The following is a 15,137-nucleotide window of genomic DNA, read 5'->3' as shown; positions in this document are numbered from 1 at the left end:
AAAAAAACTAAGATGAATCCATACATAGAAGGGACATAAAAATGAGACTCAGAGACATGAACAAGAATGTGATGGCAACAGGGGTGGGGGGTTGGGGGGGGAGGGGGTAAAGAAGGAGAGAGGGGTTAGGGGAGGGGAGGGGCACAAAGAAAACCAGATAGAAGGTGACAGAAGACAATTTAACTTTGGGGGAGGGGTATACAGCACAATCAAATGTCAAAATAATCTAGAGATATTTTCTCTCAACATATGTACCCTGATTTATCAATGTCACTGCATTAAATTTAATAATAATAAAAAAAAGATAGTCACTCCAGCTTTTCTTTCCTCATTGATTTGAGAGAGAGGAAGGGGTTGGAGGGAGAAGAAAAAAAGAGAGAGAAGCATCAACTTGTTCCACTTAGTTGCTCCATTTAGTTGTATACTTATTGGTTGCTTCTTGTATGTTCCTTGAACCCATGACCTCAGCCCATTGGGATAACTCTCTAACCACTGAACAACCCAGCCAGGGCAGGGAACTCCCGCTGTTTTAAGATAAGTGTTTGCATGATATGACTTTTCTTATACTTTTACTTTTAATCTATTTGTGTTTTTATAGCTAAAGTGAATTTATTTATATTGAAAGTAGGTTTCCTGTAGACAGCATTGGATTAGTTTTTGCTTTCTTATCTAATATGTTCATACTTTTTTTTTCTTTCTTTTTTGGGTATTTTTCCAAAGTTAGAAGTGAGGAGGCAGTCAGACTCCCGCATGCACCCGACCAGGATCCACACAGCATGCCCATCAGGGGGCGATGCTCTGCCCATCTGGCACATTGTTCCGTTGTGGCTGAGCCGTTCTAGCACCTGAGGCACAGGCCATGGAGCCATCCTTAGGGCCAATTTTGCTTGGCTGTGGGAAGGGAAGAGAGAGACAGAGAGAAAGGAGAGGGGGAAGGGTTGAGAAGCAGATGGACGCTTCTCCTGTGTGCCCTGACTTAGAATCGAACCCGTGACTTCCACATGCTGGGCCGACGTTCTACCACTGAGCCAACTGGCCAGGGCCATACTTTTTTTTAATTTTACTTTTCTTTATTTAGAAATTAAATTTAATGGAGTGACATTGATCAATAAGAGTACATAGGTTTTAGGTGAAAATCTCTATAGCATTTGAACTGTTGATTGTGTTGTGAGCCCATCACCCAAAGTCAAATCATTTTCTGTCCCCGTATATTTTACCTTCTTTACTTTCCTTTCTCCAACACCCCTCTCCCTGGTAACCACTTCACTTTTATCTATGTCCCTAAGTCTCAGTTTTATATGTCACCTATGTGTGAAATCATACACTTCTTCGCTTTTTCTGATTTACTTATTTAACTTAGTATAATGTCCTCAAGGTCCATTCATGTTGTCATAAATGTCATCATTTCTTATGGCTGTGTAGTATTACAATGTATATACCACATCTTCTTTATCCAATCCTCTATCGAGGGACATTTTAGTTGTTTCCATGTCTTGGACACCATGAATAATGTTGTGATAAACATGGGAGTGCAGTTGTCTTTGAGTACCAATGTGTTTGAGTTTTAGGGGTAGATAACCAGTAAAGGGATTGCTGGGTCATATGTTAATTTGATTCTTAATTTTTGGAGAAACCACCATACTGTATTCCATAATGGCTATACCAGCTTACATTCCCAATAGCAGTGAATGAAGGTTCCTTTTTCTCCACAGCCTCTCCAACACTTGTTATTACCTTTCTTGTTGATAATAGCTAATCTAACAGGTGTGATGTGGTATCTCATTGTAGTTTTGATTTGCATTTCTCTAAGTTAGTGAAGATGAGCATCTTTTCATATATCTGTTGACCATTTGTATGTTGTTTTGGAAGAAGAATCTGTTTAGGTCTTCTCCCCATTATCTAATTAAATTGTTTGCTTGTCTGTTGCTGAGATTTGTGAGTTCTTTATATATTTTGGCTCTTAATCTCTTATCAGAGCTCTTGTTTTGGAACATAATCTCCCATTTGGCTGGAAGCTTTTTTGTTTTGTTGTCAGTTTCTTTTGCTGTGCAGAAGCATTTTAGTTTGATATAGACCCATATGTTTAATTTTGCCTTTACTTCCCTTGTCTTTGGGATCAAACTTATAAAATGTTCTCTACAGCCAAGTTCCATAAGTTCAGTACCTATGTTTTCTTCTATGTAATTTATTGTTTCAGATCTTATATTTAGGTCTTTGATCCATTTTGAATTAATTTTTGTGCAGGGAGACAAACTGTAGTCATTTCATTCTTTTGCTTTCCAATTTTCCCAGCATCATTTATTGAAGAGGCTTTGTTTTCTCCATTGTATGTTTTTGGCTACTTTGTCAAAGATTATTTGTCCATATATGTGTGACTTTATTTCTAGGCTCTTGATCCTGTTCTGTTGGTCTGTATGTCTGTTTTTCCTGCCAATACTATGCTGTTTTGATTATTGTGGCTCTATAATAGAACCTGAAGTCAGGTAGTATGGCACCTCCAGCTCCATTCTTGTTTCTCAGAATTGCTTAGCTCTTGGGGGTTTTTTATGGGTCCATACAAATCTAGTAATTCTTTTTTGTTCTATTTTTTTTAATTTGATATTTAAGTGTTGAATTTAAACTACTTACATTTAATGTAATTATTGGTGATTATTGATAATATGGTTGCAATGTTTTCTAATGTTTGGCGCTTTTTCCATTTTATCATGTTTTTGTAATTGAATATTTTAAATGCCATTTATGTACATTATTGGCTTATTATTTATATTTAATATATTAATTTATATTTTCATATTTAGGAGTTGCCCTTGATTGTACAATATGCATCTTTAATAAATCATAGTATTACTTTAAATAATACTACAAGCCTTGTTTTATAATATAAAACACTTAACAATTGTATACTCCTAGTCCTCCTTCCCTTTCTTTGTGCTAAAGCAATAATGCACTTTATCTATAAATATGCTATAAACTCACAGGACATTGCTACTATTTTTGCTTTTTTTAAATTTAGAAATTAAATCTAATGGGGTGACATTGATCAATAAGAGTACATAGTTTTCAGGTAAACATCTCTATAGCAATTGCACTTCTGACTGCATTGTGTGCACATCATTCAAAGTAAAATCATTTCCACCTGTGTATATTTACCCCACTTTACTCCCCTCCCCTTGGTACCATTTCACCTTTATCTATGTCCATGAGTCTCAGTTATATATCCCACCTATGTGTGAAGTCATATAGTTTTTAGGTTTTTCTGATTTACTTACTTCACTTAGTATAATGTTCTCAAGGTCCATCCAGTTGTCAAGAATGGCAATATGTCATCATTTCTTATGGCTTAGTAGTTTTCCATTGTATATACGTACCACATCTTTACCCAATCTTCTATCAAGGGACACTTTGTATTTTTGCTTTAGTCAGTATTATTTTTAAAGTGATTAAAGTTAAATAGATTTTATATTTATCTTCATTTTAGACATTGCCAGAGACCTTTATTTTTCTATGTGGATTCAACTCTCTGATATTGTATCCATTTTTTTCTTAAAATTTTCTTTAACATTTCTTGCAGCACATGTATGACAGCAATAAACCGTCATTTTTTATTCATCTGAAAATGTCTTTATTTCTCTTCCATTTTAAAGGATAACTTTATGTGGTATGGGATACTGGGTTGATAGTTTTAAACTTGCTGTATTGTAAGTTATCACTTCATTGTTGTCTGGTTAGCATAGTTTCTGATGAGAAATCTGCTGTTATTCTTAACTTTGTTCTTAAGTATGTAATATGACTATTTGGGCTTCCTTCAAGATTTATTCTTTTCTTTTGAATCTTATCAATTTGTATATGATATGTCTATGCTGTGGGTTTGGAATGAGGGGTAGTTATTCTGTTTTGGCTTCTCTGAGCCTCTGTGATTGCTGATTTTATGTTTTTCATTATATTTGAAAAATTATTAACCAATATTTCTTCAAATGTTTATTTTATTCTATCCATCTAAGATTACACTTACATATATGTTATACCACTTGATAGTGTGTCACCTCTTGGATGCTCTGTTTGGTTCTTTTCACTCTTCCATCTTTATCTCCCAATACCATCTTCTTTAGTCTAATAACTTTATAATAGTATGATTACAGAATTATAGGGTAATTTCTATTGATCCATTTTTCATTTGAAAACACAACACCATACTATTTATGAAAGAGCAGTTTCAAGTAGGGAAATCAGACCTTTAAATGATTATATTAGAAAAGAAAGGTTTCAAACAAATGGTTTAAGAAAGGATTAGCAAATTATAGCCCATTGATTCATCCATTTGTAAGAAAAGTTTTATTGAAACATAACAACATCTATTTTTCATATTACCTATGGTTGTTTGTATACTACAATGGTAGAATTAAGTGTTGCAACATAAACTGTATGTCCCACAAATCTAAAATATGTACTATGTGTCCCATTAAAGAATTTTTCCCTCTCTTAATCTAAGGTAGCAATTTAAGAAGCTAGGATAAAAAAGAATAAATTAAATTCAAAGTAAGTAGAGGAAGGAAATAATAAGTATAAGTGCAGAGAACAATTCTTTAAAAGACAAACAACAAAAAACCTCAATGCAACCCAAAGTTACTTTTTTGAAAGACAGCAATAAAATTGATAACCCTCTGGCTAAACAAATCAAGGTAAAAAAAAAAACACCCAGAAAATTTAAATTCCCAATATTTTGAATATAAGAGGAGAAGACATTACAAATACTATAGATATTGAATAGATAATAAAGAAATATGAAAAACTTTATGGTAATGGCACTATCAAAAACAGAGTTCAGCAAAAACAATTCCAAAGGAAAGTCTTCACCTTGATTTGGCACAATAACTCTCAATCCTTTTAATCTTTAATTTTTAATCCAGCTGCTTTAACAAAGTCAACATTGTTGTGTGTAAGAAAGCAATGCCTTTTAATGTAATATAGCAAATATATTATAGCTAGAGAACACCTGTAGGAAAGAAAGCGAACAAAAGGAAGAAAGGTTCATTCAATTACACATTTTATTATCCTGTAAGGAATCTTCTGTATATCATTATTCTTTAGTCAGTGTTTCAGATTTATGGTGTAATACCAATTTCCTGGAAATACATGCTACAGATTGTAAGTGGAAGTTGAGTGAGAACACTGTCACACTGTAGTTATTAGAGTAGGCAAATGTTCACAGAGTAGATGTTTACTCTTGAAGAGCAATAATGGGGATAAAGAAAAGAAAAAAGAAACACTTCAAGGAGAGTGGGCCAGGGAAAATGTTATCAGATAAAATTGTGAGATGAGATAATTTATTACTCTTTAATTTATTTTGGCTCTGTTTTAAAACAATCAGGGCTCTACCATTTTCCTTAATTTCAGGGCATGGACCCAGAGACTAATTTCTTTTTTCCTTTTTTTTTTTAAGTAAGAAGAGGAGAGATAGAGAGACAGACTCCCCCATGCACCCTGAGACGCACCCACCAACACTGTCTGGGGCTGATGCTCAGACCACTCAAGCTATCCTCAGTGCTTGGGCCAATGCTCAAACCAATCAAGCCACAGTCTATGAGAGGGGAAGAGCGAGAGAAGGGGAAGAGAAGCAGATGGTCACTTCTCATGTGTGCCTTGACTGGGATGGAGTCGGTGACTTCTGCAAGGTGAGTTGAGGCCTTATCCACTGAGCCAACTGGCCGGCCAGGGCCAAACAATCTGGTTTCTTAAAGCTGTGTTAATCTGGATTACCACCCTCTGAGTTAATAACTCTTTACAAAACTAAACTTGTTGCATAAAATGATCCTGTCCAGATATGGATGAATTAGATTGTTTTCTAATCCTGTTTTTGACCACACAGTATTTATTTCAAGCAATTATAGCTTTGAACAAAAATGTCTAAGAAACTTAACATACAGAGATCTGTCACTTTACCTTGTCATGAGAAAAAAATGATAAAATAGATCAGGAGAAAATGGGTTTCACTTTCAAAATTAGAGTATCCTAATCATTTTCTTGAAGTGAAAAGTTTAATGAAAAAGTAGATTGATCTAATTTGGGATGCTTAAGTCACTGGCAAATTTAAATTGTTTAAAAAAATAATAAGTCAAGTTCTTGAGTCATTCTGAGTGATTCACACATGAATTCTTGAAGGGATTAATTTAAAACAGTTCCAGTTCCAAAGAAACAATATCTTCATATACCTACTCTAACAAAACAAAATAAAAAACAGAGAACAACAACAAAAAAGGGGAGTTAGTCTGTAGAAGAACCTTGTTAGCCTGGTTGACCAATCAAAGCAGATGAAGTCAAGAGTCACATGATAAGGCAAAATAGTGTCCCCTGAGAAATAGCTCAGTGTTGGGTTCTATGGACATAAAGTACTGTATTCCTTGCCTGTTTCACACTCCTACTCACCTCTTCCCTCCCTTTTATTTCTTACTAGATTCCTAAATCGGGAAGAAGTGATTTGTGTTGTTCATATTCCAGACAACCAAGATCCTCACATGCCTTAGGGAACCAGCTTTCAAAGAATACAAAAGGCACAGGGTTCATGATCACAGTCCCTTCTCCATCTTTTCATAGAAAGTGTGTGAATAACAGGACCTACTTCCTCACAAAAGAGACCCAATCACCGTTCTTCACTGACTCACCACCTTTTCCTAATTTGACAGTGACTCTTGAGATGATTGCCTGGAACTCTCGTCGGAGCTGCCATGAAGGCTGGACTAAGGTGAGGTGCAGGAGATAGAGGTCCCCCTCTGGCACTTTGGCTCCACTCACCAGGCATCCCATAGCCTTTCGATGGTGTCATAGTGTCAGGATCCAGGATTCTGATTTCTCATACACCTTTCTTTATTCTTAAGCTATTTAATTACTAAAAATTTAGAGAAGGAGAGTATATAAGAGTGTTGCCACGCAATTTTGGGCCAAAGAACCAAGGTAACAACAACAGAAAAATTACTTTGCCTTCTTTTGCCTCCCTTTTCCTGGTATTTCTTAGTAACCCCTCTTAGATGACGAGTGAGGCACAGCTGAGCCAAGACAGTGTTTAGGTATTCCTAGATCCCTGAGCAAATGTAGCATTTCTCTGTCACTTATGAACATCTCCTGATATTATCCCAACCTCTGAAGCAATGTAGAGTAGTAAACTTTGAGATTCTGACTATCAGCTGAGAAAAATTAAAGACAAAGAAGGCCAAAGCAAGGGAAAATCTAGAAGAAGCCTCACAGATATAACTGATAAGAAACGATACGTAGTACACTCTTTGTGCTTAGAATTTTTCCTTTTGGCAGGGTGGGGTGGAGAGAAGAAAAAACTAATGGACATGAACAACAGTGTAGTTATTACTGGGGGCTGGAGGGTGGCCAAGACAGGTAGAGGGAGGTAAGTGATGATGGCCAGAGACTTGACTTGGGGTGATGAACATACAATACGGTGTAGAGATGATGTGTGTAGAATTGTGTGCCTGAAGTCTGTATAATTTTGTTGACCAGTGCCACCTCAATAAATTCAATAAAATTCATTTCTTTACTTTTTTTCTGTTTAGTTCTTTTTTCTATTTACACTTGAAAATTAACTCTCATTTTATTAGTTATTAAAATAAACTCTTTATATACATTTGAATATATTTGTTTGAGATTTGTAATGTCCCATGCCTACACTTATTAATTTATAGGACAATTTCCCTCATAAATCTCAAATGAAGCTAATACTAGACTGTTTAATTCCTGCTTCAGCTAATCCTTGAGCTGAAGCAGGAATTAAACAGTCTCTGGCTGATATTTATATATTCCTGCCCCTATCCCAAAGGACTTGCAGTTACTCTCTTAGAAACATGCTCAAAAACCTCAAACTATATCAAATTATCAGGTCCTGTGGGGCTCAAGACCTCCCCTAACCCTGACTCTATCCATTTACCTTCTCCTCTTAACCTTCTCTTACCTACAATCAGTGGTACAAGCACACACTAGAAAAAAATCAACAAACTGGTTCTCAGTTACTTCCTGGAAGCATTTCCTCTATAAGAGAAACGTATAAATGTTTATTTAAAAGGAAAATACTTTAAAACTGCATTTGATGATATTTTCAAACAACAGCTCAGATAAGGGCCTAATATCCAAAATTTACAAAGAACTCATAAAACTCAACAACAAACAAACAAACAATCCAATAAAAAAATGGGAACAGGACATGAACAGACACTTCTACCAGGAAGAGATACAAATGGCCAACAGATATATGAAAAGATGCTCAGCTTCATTAGTTATTAGAGAAATGCAAATCAAAACTACAATGAGATACCACCTCACCCGTTAGATTAGCTATTATCAACAAGACGGGTAATAGCAAATGTTGGAGAGGCTGTGGAGAAAAAGGAACCCTCATTCACTGTTGGTGGGACTGTAAAGTAGTACAACCATTATGGAGGAAAGTATGGTGGTTCCTCAAAAAACTGCAAATAGAACTACCTTATGACCCAGCAATCCCTCTACTGGGTATATACCCCAAAACCTCAGAAACATTGATACGTGAAGACACATGTAGCCCCATGTTCATTGCAGCACTGTTCACAGTGGCCAAGACATGGAAACAACCAAAAAGCCCTTCAATAGAAGACTGGATAAAGAAGATGTGGCACATATACACTATGGAATACTACTCAGCCATAAGAAATGATGACATCAGATCATTTACAGCAAAATGGTGGGAACTTGATAACATTATACGGAGTGAAATAAGTAAATCAGAAAAAAACAAGAACTACATGATTCCATTCATTGGTGGAACATAAAAACGAGACTAAGAGACATGGACAAGAGTGTGGTGGTTACCAGGGGTGGGGGGAGGGAGGACATGGGAGGGAGGGAGGGAGGGAGGGAGTTAGGGGGAGGGGGAGGGGCACAGAGAACTAGATAGAGGGTGGCGGAGGACAATCTGACTTTGGGCGAGGGGTATGCAACATAATTTAATGACAAAATAACCTAGACATGTTTTCTTTGAATATATGTACCCTGATTTATTAATGTCATCCCATTACCATTAATAAAAATTTATTTAAAAAAAAAACTGCATTTGAAAACAACAATCACATTCAAAATACAATAAATTTGGGCAAAACCAACTGTTTTCACACAGCAATCATTTGCAGGGAGTCTAGAAAGTTATCCATATCTTTTTCATACATTCTTTCCAACTAAGATACTCCTATAACGTTAGAAAAGGCTGGGTATCCCTCCCTGTGTTCTCAGTAAGAGTGGAGATAGTGCAAACAGCTGGCAGTGACCCATTCAGAGATGCATATGGGGACAGCAACAGAGCTAGAAGTGAACTTGAAGAGATGAGGATTAGAAAATAGGTCTATACTTCTTTTTCTACTGCAAGAGCTGGTAATACATGTATCAGAAACTGATCATCTCACCCCAATATTTCTTTAAATTTGGATTGCCAGAAGTACAGAATGCCCAGTTAAAGTAGAATTAAATAGCAGTTAATTTTTCATATATGTATATCCATGTCATATTTAAAACATACTTGAACTCAAAAATAACGTGCTGTTTATCTGAAACTCACTTTATTTGGGTGTTCTGTGATAGCTAAATCTGTGACCCTATTTAATGTGTCCTTTAAAATTATAAGCGCCCTTGGCTCTAGATTTTTTTTATATCCAGGCCAATCTTATACCCTAAACTCCAGGCACATAAAACCAACTGCTTACTTGATATCGCCACTTCAGTGTCTAATAGGCATTTTAAACTCAACATAACCAAAACTGGTCTCTAGCTACCTGCCGCTGCCCCCTTCTTCTCTCCAGAATTGCTCCTCCTGCAGTCAGCCTCACCCCACTTGAGGGTCTATTTCTCCATTGCTTGGGTCAAAAATTTGGTGTCACCCTTCGCTCCTCTCTCTCTCACACACAACAAATCCTTTATTTTTCTGATTGTAGTGGATTAGAGGACTATTTTATACTTTGCATGTTTAAGTCAATGAAGAAATATATGCCCTCAAGGACTTCTGCACAGTTTCTTCTAGGCTAGGGAAGATTGTTCCTTGGAAACAGGGAGTCTCTTGCCACATTGTTGCCAATCAACCAACAAATGATTGTGCTTGAAGAAGGGCAAAGGTGACAACACCTTTTGCATTTATAAACTCAGTTAACCCAAGGCTTTCACTTTCACTTTTAGCAAAGCTTAATATGTATAGTGGGAAGTGCTACCTGTTGTTGGCAGAGGGGTGAATCTCGCTATCTAAAACCCCAACCCTCCCCTGGTTATTTAATGAAATAGTTTTCAATTTTAGAGTATCTAGTGTTCCAGACTCTTCGTAATCCTGTTCCACTCAGAAGACCAAGAAGTTTTATAAAATTGGTGGAGAATGTGTAAATTACATAATATGCAAATCACAATTTATAATTTGAGGCATTTTCTGCCAGTTCTTTATTTAGTACACATGATAACTGTTGTGAGGTCATGTCAGGTCTTTCTTACCAAACATCAAGGAACCCAGTAACTAAATAATTGGAGAAACTCAGAGCAGCCTAGTTTCTTAGCCAGTCCAGACCAATAAATATTTTCTCTAAGTTTCCATCAGTGATTACCCTTTGAGATTCTCATCAAGGAGCAATAGTTTTCATTAGGCTATTAATGCATGATATGTGTAAGGTGCTAAAGATGCTGAAAAGAACAGCCAAAGGGAAAAGTGTTTATTGGTTTATCAATGTCTTCAGATTATCTAAGGCCCTAGGCTGGGTACTCAGCAGAGCCAATTGAAACGCAATGTATTCTGTCACACAGTTTAGTTATGTTGTCATGTCAACAGTACCTTCTCATATAACATGTCAACAATGGCATGTATGTTTAAAAAATGGCCAATATGATTAACCACGTAAGTTGTAAAAGTAACGAGGTTAAAAGTAATGCATGTAACACGTGAGAAGAACAATTTAAAAATTAAATAAACTACCCTGAGTCCCCTGCCAAATTATTAAAGATTTGTACAAAAACTAGGAGTCAAAATGTAAATAGTAACACATTTTTTCTGTGGGATACAAAAAAGGGTCAAGTTTTTAAAAGAGATTTGAAAATGATTTATCAACAATCAAAAGTTCATTGTAAAAGTTTCAGAATTGGTAAGCGCTTCTCTGCAATACTGATACATCATCTATCAGGCATTTTTCTTAGCCTTCAAATTTAGAGGAAACAATCAAATTTGAATGAATATTCTTTTTTTCCCCTTTTTTGCACATTTCAATGTCAAAAGGTTTCATTCCTTTTAAAAAACATAGCGGGGCTTCTTTGTTATGTTGCTATACTCAGAGTCTCTTAAATTTTCTAAAAGATTCTATCATATAACAAAACATCTTTTCAAACTATATAAAAAGATAATGGAGGTTTTTTTAAAATCTCTGCAGCTAAGTTATTAGCTCCCCAAGATAAATATGCTGTATGGACAGCCTGCAGGGGCAATTTCACAGGTGTCTAGTCAAAATATCAGAAAGATTTTTTTTTTTTTTTTTTTGGTAAGCTCTATCAGTCAAGAGCACTTTGAATACATAGTCCTCCCAAGTTAGCTGAGTTCCCACCCATTTTTATAAAGTCTTTCCTAGTCAGTTTTATTTCCATTGATGAATTTACTAACTATGAATGCAAGTATTTCAATTTATCTTGTAATTTTCCTGACAACCTCTGGGTAAATGCTTTCCTAAGTAAGCCTTTCCAATATTCAAAATTTCATTTAAATGTATTTACGGATTCTCTCAGACAGTCTGAAACACTAAAAATCTGTACATGACAGCAATCATATTATTCAAAACATTCTCCTGCACATGTCACTAAGAGAAAAAATACCTGCCCTGGAGTATGACTATTAATGTCGAACAGATTGTCATCTGAGAAAACAAAAATGCATCAAAATCAGCTTCAAGCAAAGTACAGTTTTACGGAAAAACATCAGATTTTATATGCAAATGTCTTAAATGTCTGATTGAAATGTTTCAAGAATGGGTTAGCAAAGAATCCTGCTCCTGGTCTCCATAACCCAGGCTAATGTGATAATCAAAATAATTTCAGAGTTAAATGGATTGTTTTCATCTCAGTACACTATGATTTTACCAAAGATGCATTTGCCCTAGTTTCTAGTAAACATTATAAAGAAATCTTTAGTTTCTAGCTTGGGCCGAGGGCTCTATTTAGCCTATCAAGGAACAGACCTGTTATAAACGCTGGGACGCTTGCCAGAATTTTTTCCCCTGCAACTCTTAGTAAAGATCCTACCTCGAAAGCAATGTGTGTTGCAAACCACGCAGATTTAAGCTTCCACTCCCACCTACACAGCTCGGCACCAAGCGGTTTTTGAGGTATCCCCGGCCCCCTTAAACTCTCACAGGCTCGCCACCACCTCTCCCCACCCTCCCACCACCCTGCTCAGCACAGAGCGTCCCCAGAGCACTTGCAGAGTGAACTCGGTGCCACCTAACTCCCAGCCCCACGCACATCCAGAAACTCTTTCTCTGCTGCCAGCTGTCCCCAAATTTGTCACCCATTTCATCCCTACTACCCAACCCCCACGTTCCTAGAGCTTTTTCCCTCCTCCTGATAACTTCGTCCCCAACACACCTGTCTGCCCCCACGACTGCGAGATGTCAGGCGCCCACGCTGCGCCCTATCCAGCGCCACTTATATCCAACTGCCGCTCCCCACTCCGCCCCGTTGAAGGTCAGTGTGCTCGGAGCAACTGTCTGCCTCCGCGTGCCCACCGCAGGCTGACTCCCGTCCGCGCGAGCGCGGGGGCAGCAGCGCCCGTCGTACCTGCGGAGAGCGCGGCGGCCGCGGCGAGCAGCAGGAGAGCCTGGTAGAGCGCTCGGGTCATCGCCACCGGGCGGCCGCGGCGGGGCTGCGAGGCCGCAGAGCCGACAGAGACGGCCGGGGCAGGGCCTGCTGCTTTAAAGTTCCCGGGGCGCTGGTGGAAGCGCAGCTCCACAGCCTTTGGAAGTGCGCGGTTGGCTCTAATCCGTGAGGGCGCCCCCCTCTTCTGCCGTCCCCATCCTACGCCCCTCGTGGCTGGCGGTGCGCGGCGCTCCTGCCACTGACCCCAGCAGCCCGCTGGAGGGGAACGGGGTGGTGGTGGGGAGGGTGACAGAGCCCGCCCCCGCCGCGCCTCCGCCCCCTGCGCCCTCTCGTAACAGCCTGGGGCCTGGCGCTGTCGGGCGGACGGGCAAAGGCGGCCGATGGCGAGGCAGTGAGATTGCCCAGAGCCGGGGGGCGGAGGAGAAGGGGATGGGGTGGCGCGGAGTCCCCAAGACTGGAGGTGAGGGTTGGGACAGAAGGGAAAGCCTTACTAACGCTTTAGGAAAACTTAAGCCCTGCAGCAGTTGCTTCCTGGTGGTCTGCTCTGTGGTCCCCTAAAGAAAACCCACCCACCCAGGCCTCTTGACATTCGTTTGTAGTCAGGTGTCTTAAAGGTTTTCTAAGTAGACTGTCATGGGACACCCCTGGGTATTCCTGCCGCACTAGTCCCACCACCACGTTCCGCCTGTGCCGGGTTTGTGGAAGGGCGCCCTCTCTGTTCAGCCCCGGAGATAACCAGTTATTCAACTGGGTTGTAGACCAGTTGCTTTTGTTTCACAAACTTATATTATCTCATCTGATGTCTTTCTGCGACCCTACCCTCTATGAAATGGTGACTCAAGCTACCCCCGCGCCAGGTGATCAGGCTGAAGACCCATCTTATGGAGGATACTTCAAAGCAGCTGCAATTTTAGCAATTGGAAAACAGGATGAGAGGAGCTCATATGCAGGAATTAAAGGGAGGTGAAGACTGATTTAAAGTAATGTGTCAGAAACTTGTCTGAGTATTGTTTAAATCCCTAGAGCTTTTTATATAATGGTTTTGCTTCCAATGTGGATGTGATTTAAAGTGCAAAGGCAGTATTACCAGTTAGTACAAATTAGCTTACCCTTGCTGGTGGTGGAGCAGTGGATAGTGTCGATCTGGGACACTGAGATCCTAGATTCGAATCCCGAGGTCTCTGGCTTGAGCACCAGCTCATCTGACTTAAGTAGAGGCTCACCAGTTTGAATGCAAGGTTGCTGGTTCCTAAACATGAACCCAAAGGTCATTGATTTGAGCTCAAGGTTACTGGCTTGGCTGGAGACCCCCAGTCAAAGCACCTATGAAAAGCAATAAAGGAACAACTAAAGTGTCACAGCTATGAGTTGATGCTTCTTATCTCTGGATAGAGATGTCTGTCTCTGTCTCTTCTCTAAAAAGAAGTTAGCCTAAATTCAATCCATGTATGTAGCCTATATGTACATTGACGTGAATGACATTATTTTAACCCAAACAATGCAAAAGGCCAAGAAATAACACTGGTGTTATTTCTACTATTATAGGGCACTTTGAAAAGCAATTGTCATATAAATTAATTTCTGTAGAGTGAGAGTGTTTACTTGCTTCTTCATTTAGCTCAGCTCTAAATAATACAAATGTTGTTTCTGAGGTCTATGAAAGACATGGTGGAATGTTATATACAATTGACTTTACCACCCAAGGACCACAGTATGGAGGGGCTGGGATGTTTGTTGGACTTGAATGCATGCTAGTGACAGCCCTGAGGATATCACACCACCAGCACCACCAGCACCAACACCACCACCCTGGATGAATCAAAACATTCCTAAGCATAAAAAGACTTTGTTCTCATTTTATTCTGAATCCAAGTAAACAAAATTTTATCAAATGGAGATGTGGAACAAGCCTGAGCCCTTCCAGACTCCCACAAAACAGATGCTTTTTAAAAAAAAGCAACAAATTGCTAGGACACATGTTTTGGCTGACTTGGCTTACTCATTATTTGGTAATTGTACCCTAAATTGTAATCTACTCTTGAATTGTGAGATTTGGAGCTGAAAGAGCAGGATGTAGTGTCCTATATAGGCTTGCCTCCTCAAAAGTCAATGGAACTTTTATCCCCTACTCCTTACTTCTCAGACCCACGACCAGGTTATAAAGGGTAGTGAATGTGTCAACACTGCCAAACTCCAAGGCATTAATAAACATAAATGTCAGGTATTTACTTCCCATGTCTCTTGAAAACAGTAACATCTCTGCAAGTTGGAAAGCTCTCACTTTC

At 38.7% G+C, this 15,137-nt stretch overlaps 1 protein-coding gene across 3 annotated transcripts in view; it reads right to left on the bottom strand.

The window, feature by feature from the left end:
- ACVR1C (activin A receptor type 1C) overlaps positions 1-13,113 on the bottom strand; it is a 126,576-nt gene extending 113,463 nt beyond the window's left edge. For all 3 annotated transcript variants that reach the window (XM_066280214.1, XM_066280212.1, XM_066280213.1), the window contains exon 1: positions 12,814-13,113. In XM_066280214.1, coding sequence (XP_066136311.1) covers positions 12,814-12,874 — 61 coding nt within the window. In that variant the 5' untranslated portion in view covers positions 12,875-13,113. The remainder of the gene's footprint in view (positions 1-12,813) is intronic.
- Positions 13,114-15,137: the final 2,024 nt, after the last annotated feature.

The sequence above is a fragment of the Saccopteryx bilineata genome, chromosome 5 (assembly GCF_036850765.1).
Source record: "Saccopteryx bilineata isolate mSacBil1 chromosome 5, mSacBil1_pri_phased_curated, whole genome shotgun sequence".
Classification (NCBI taxonomy): Eukaryota; Metazoa; Chordata; class Mammalia; order Chiroptera; family Emballonuridae; genus Saccopteryx; species Saccopteryx bilineata.
This window is presented reverse-complemented; position numbering and strand designations above follow the sequence as displayed.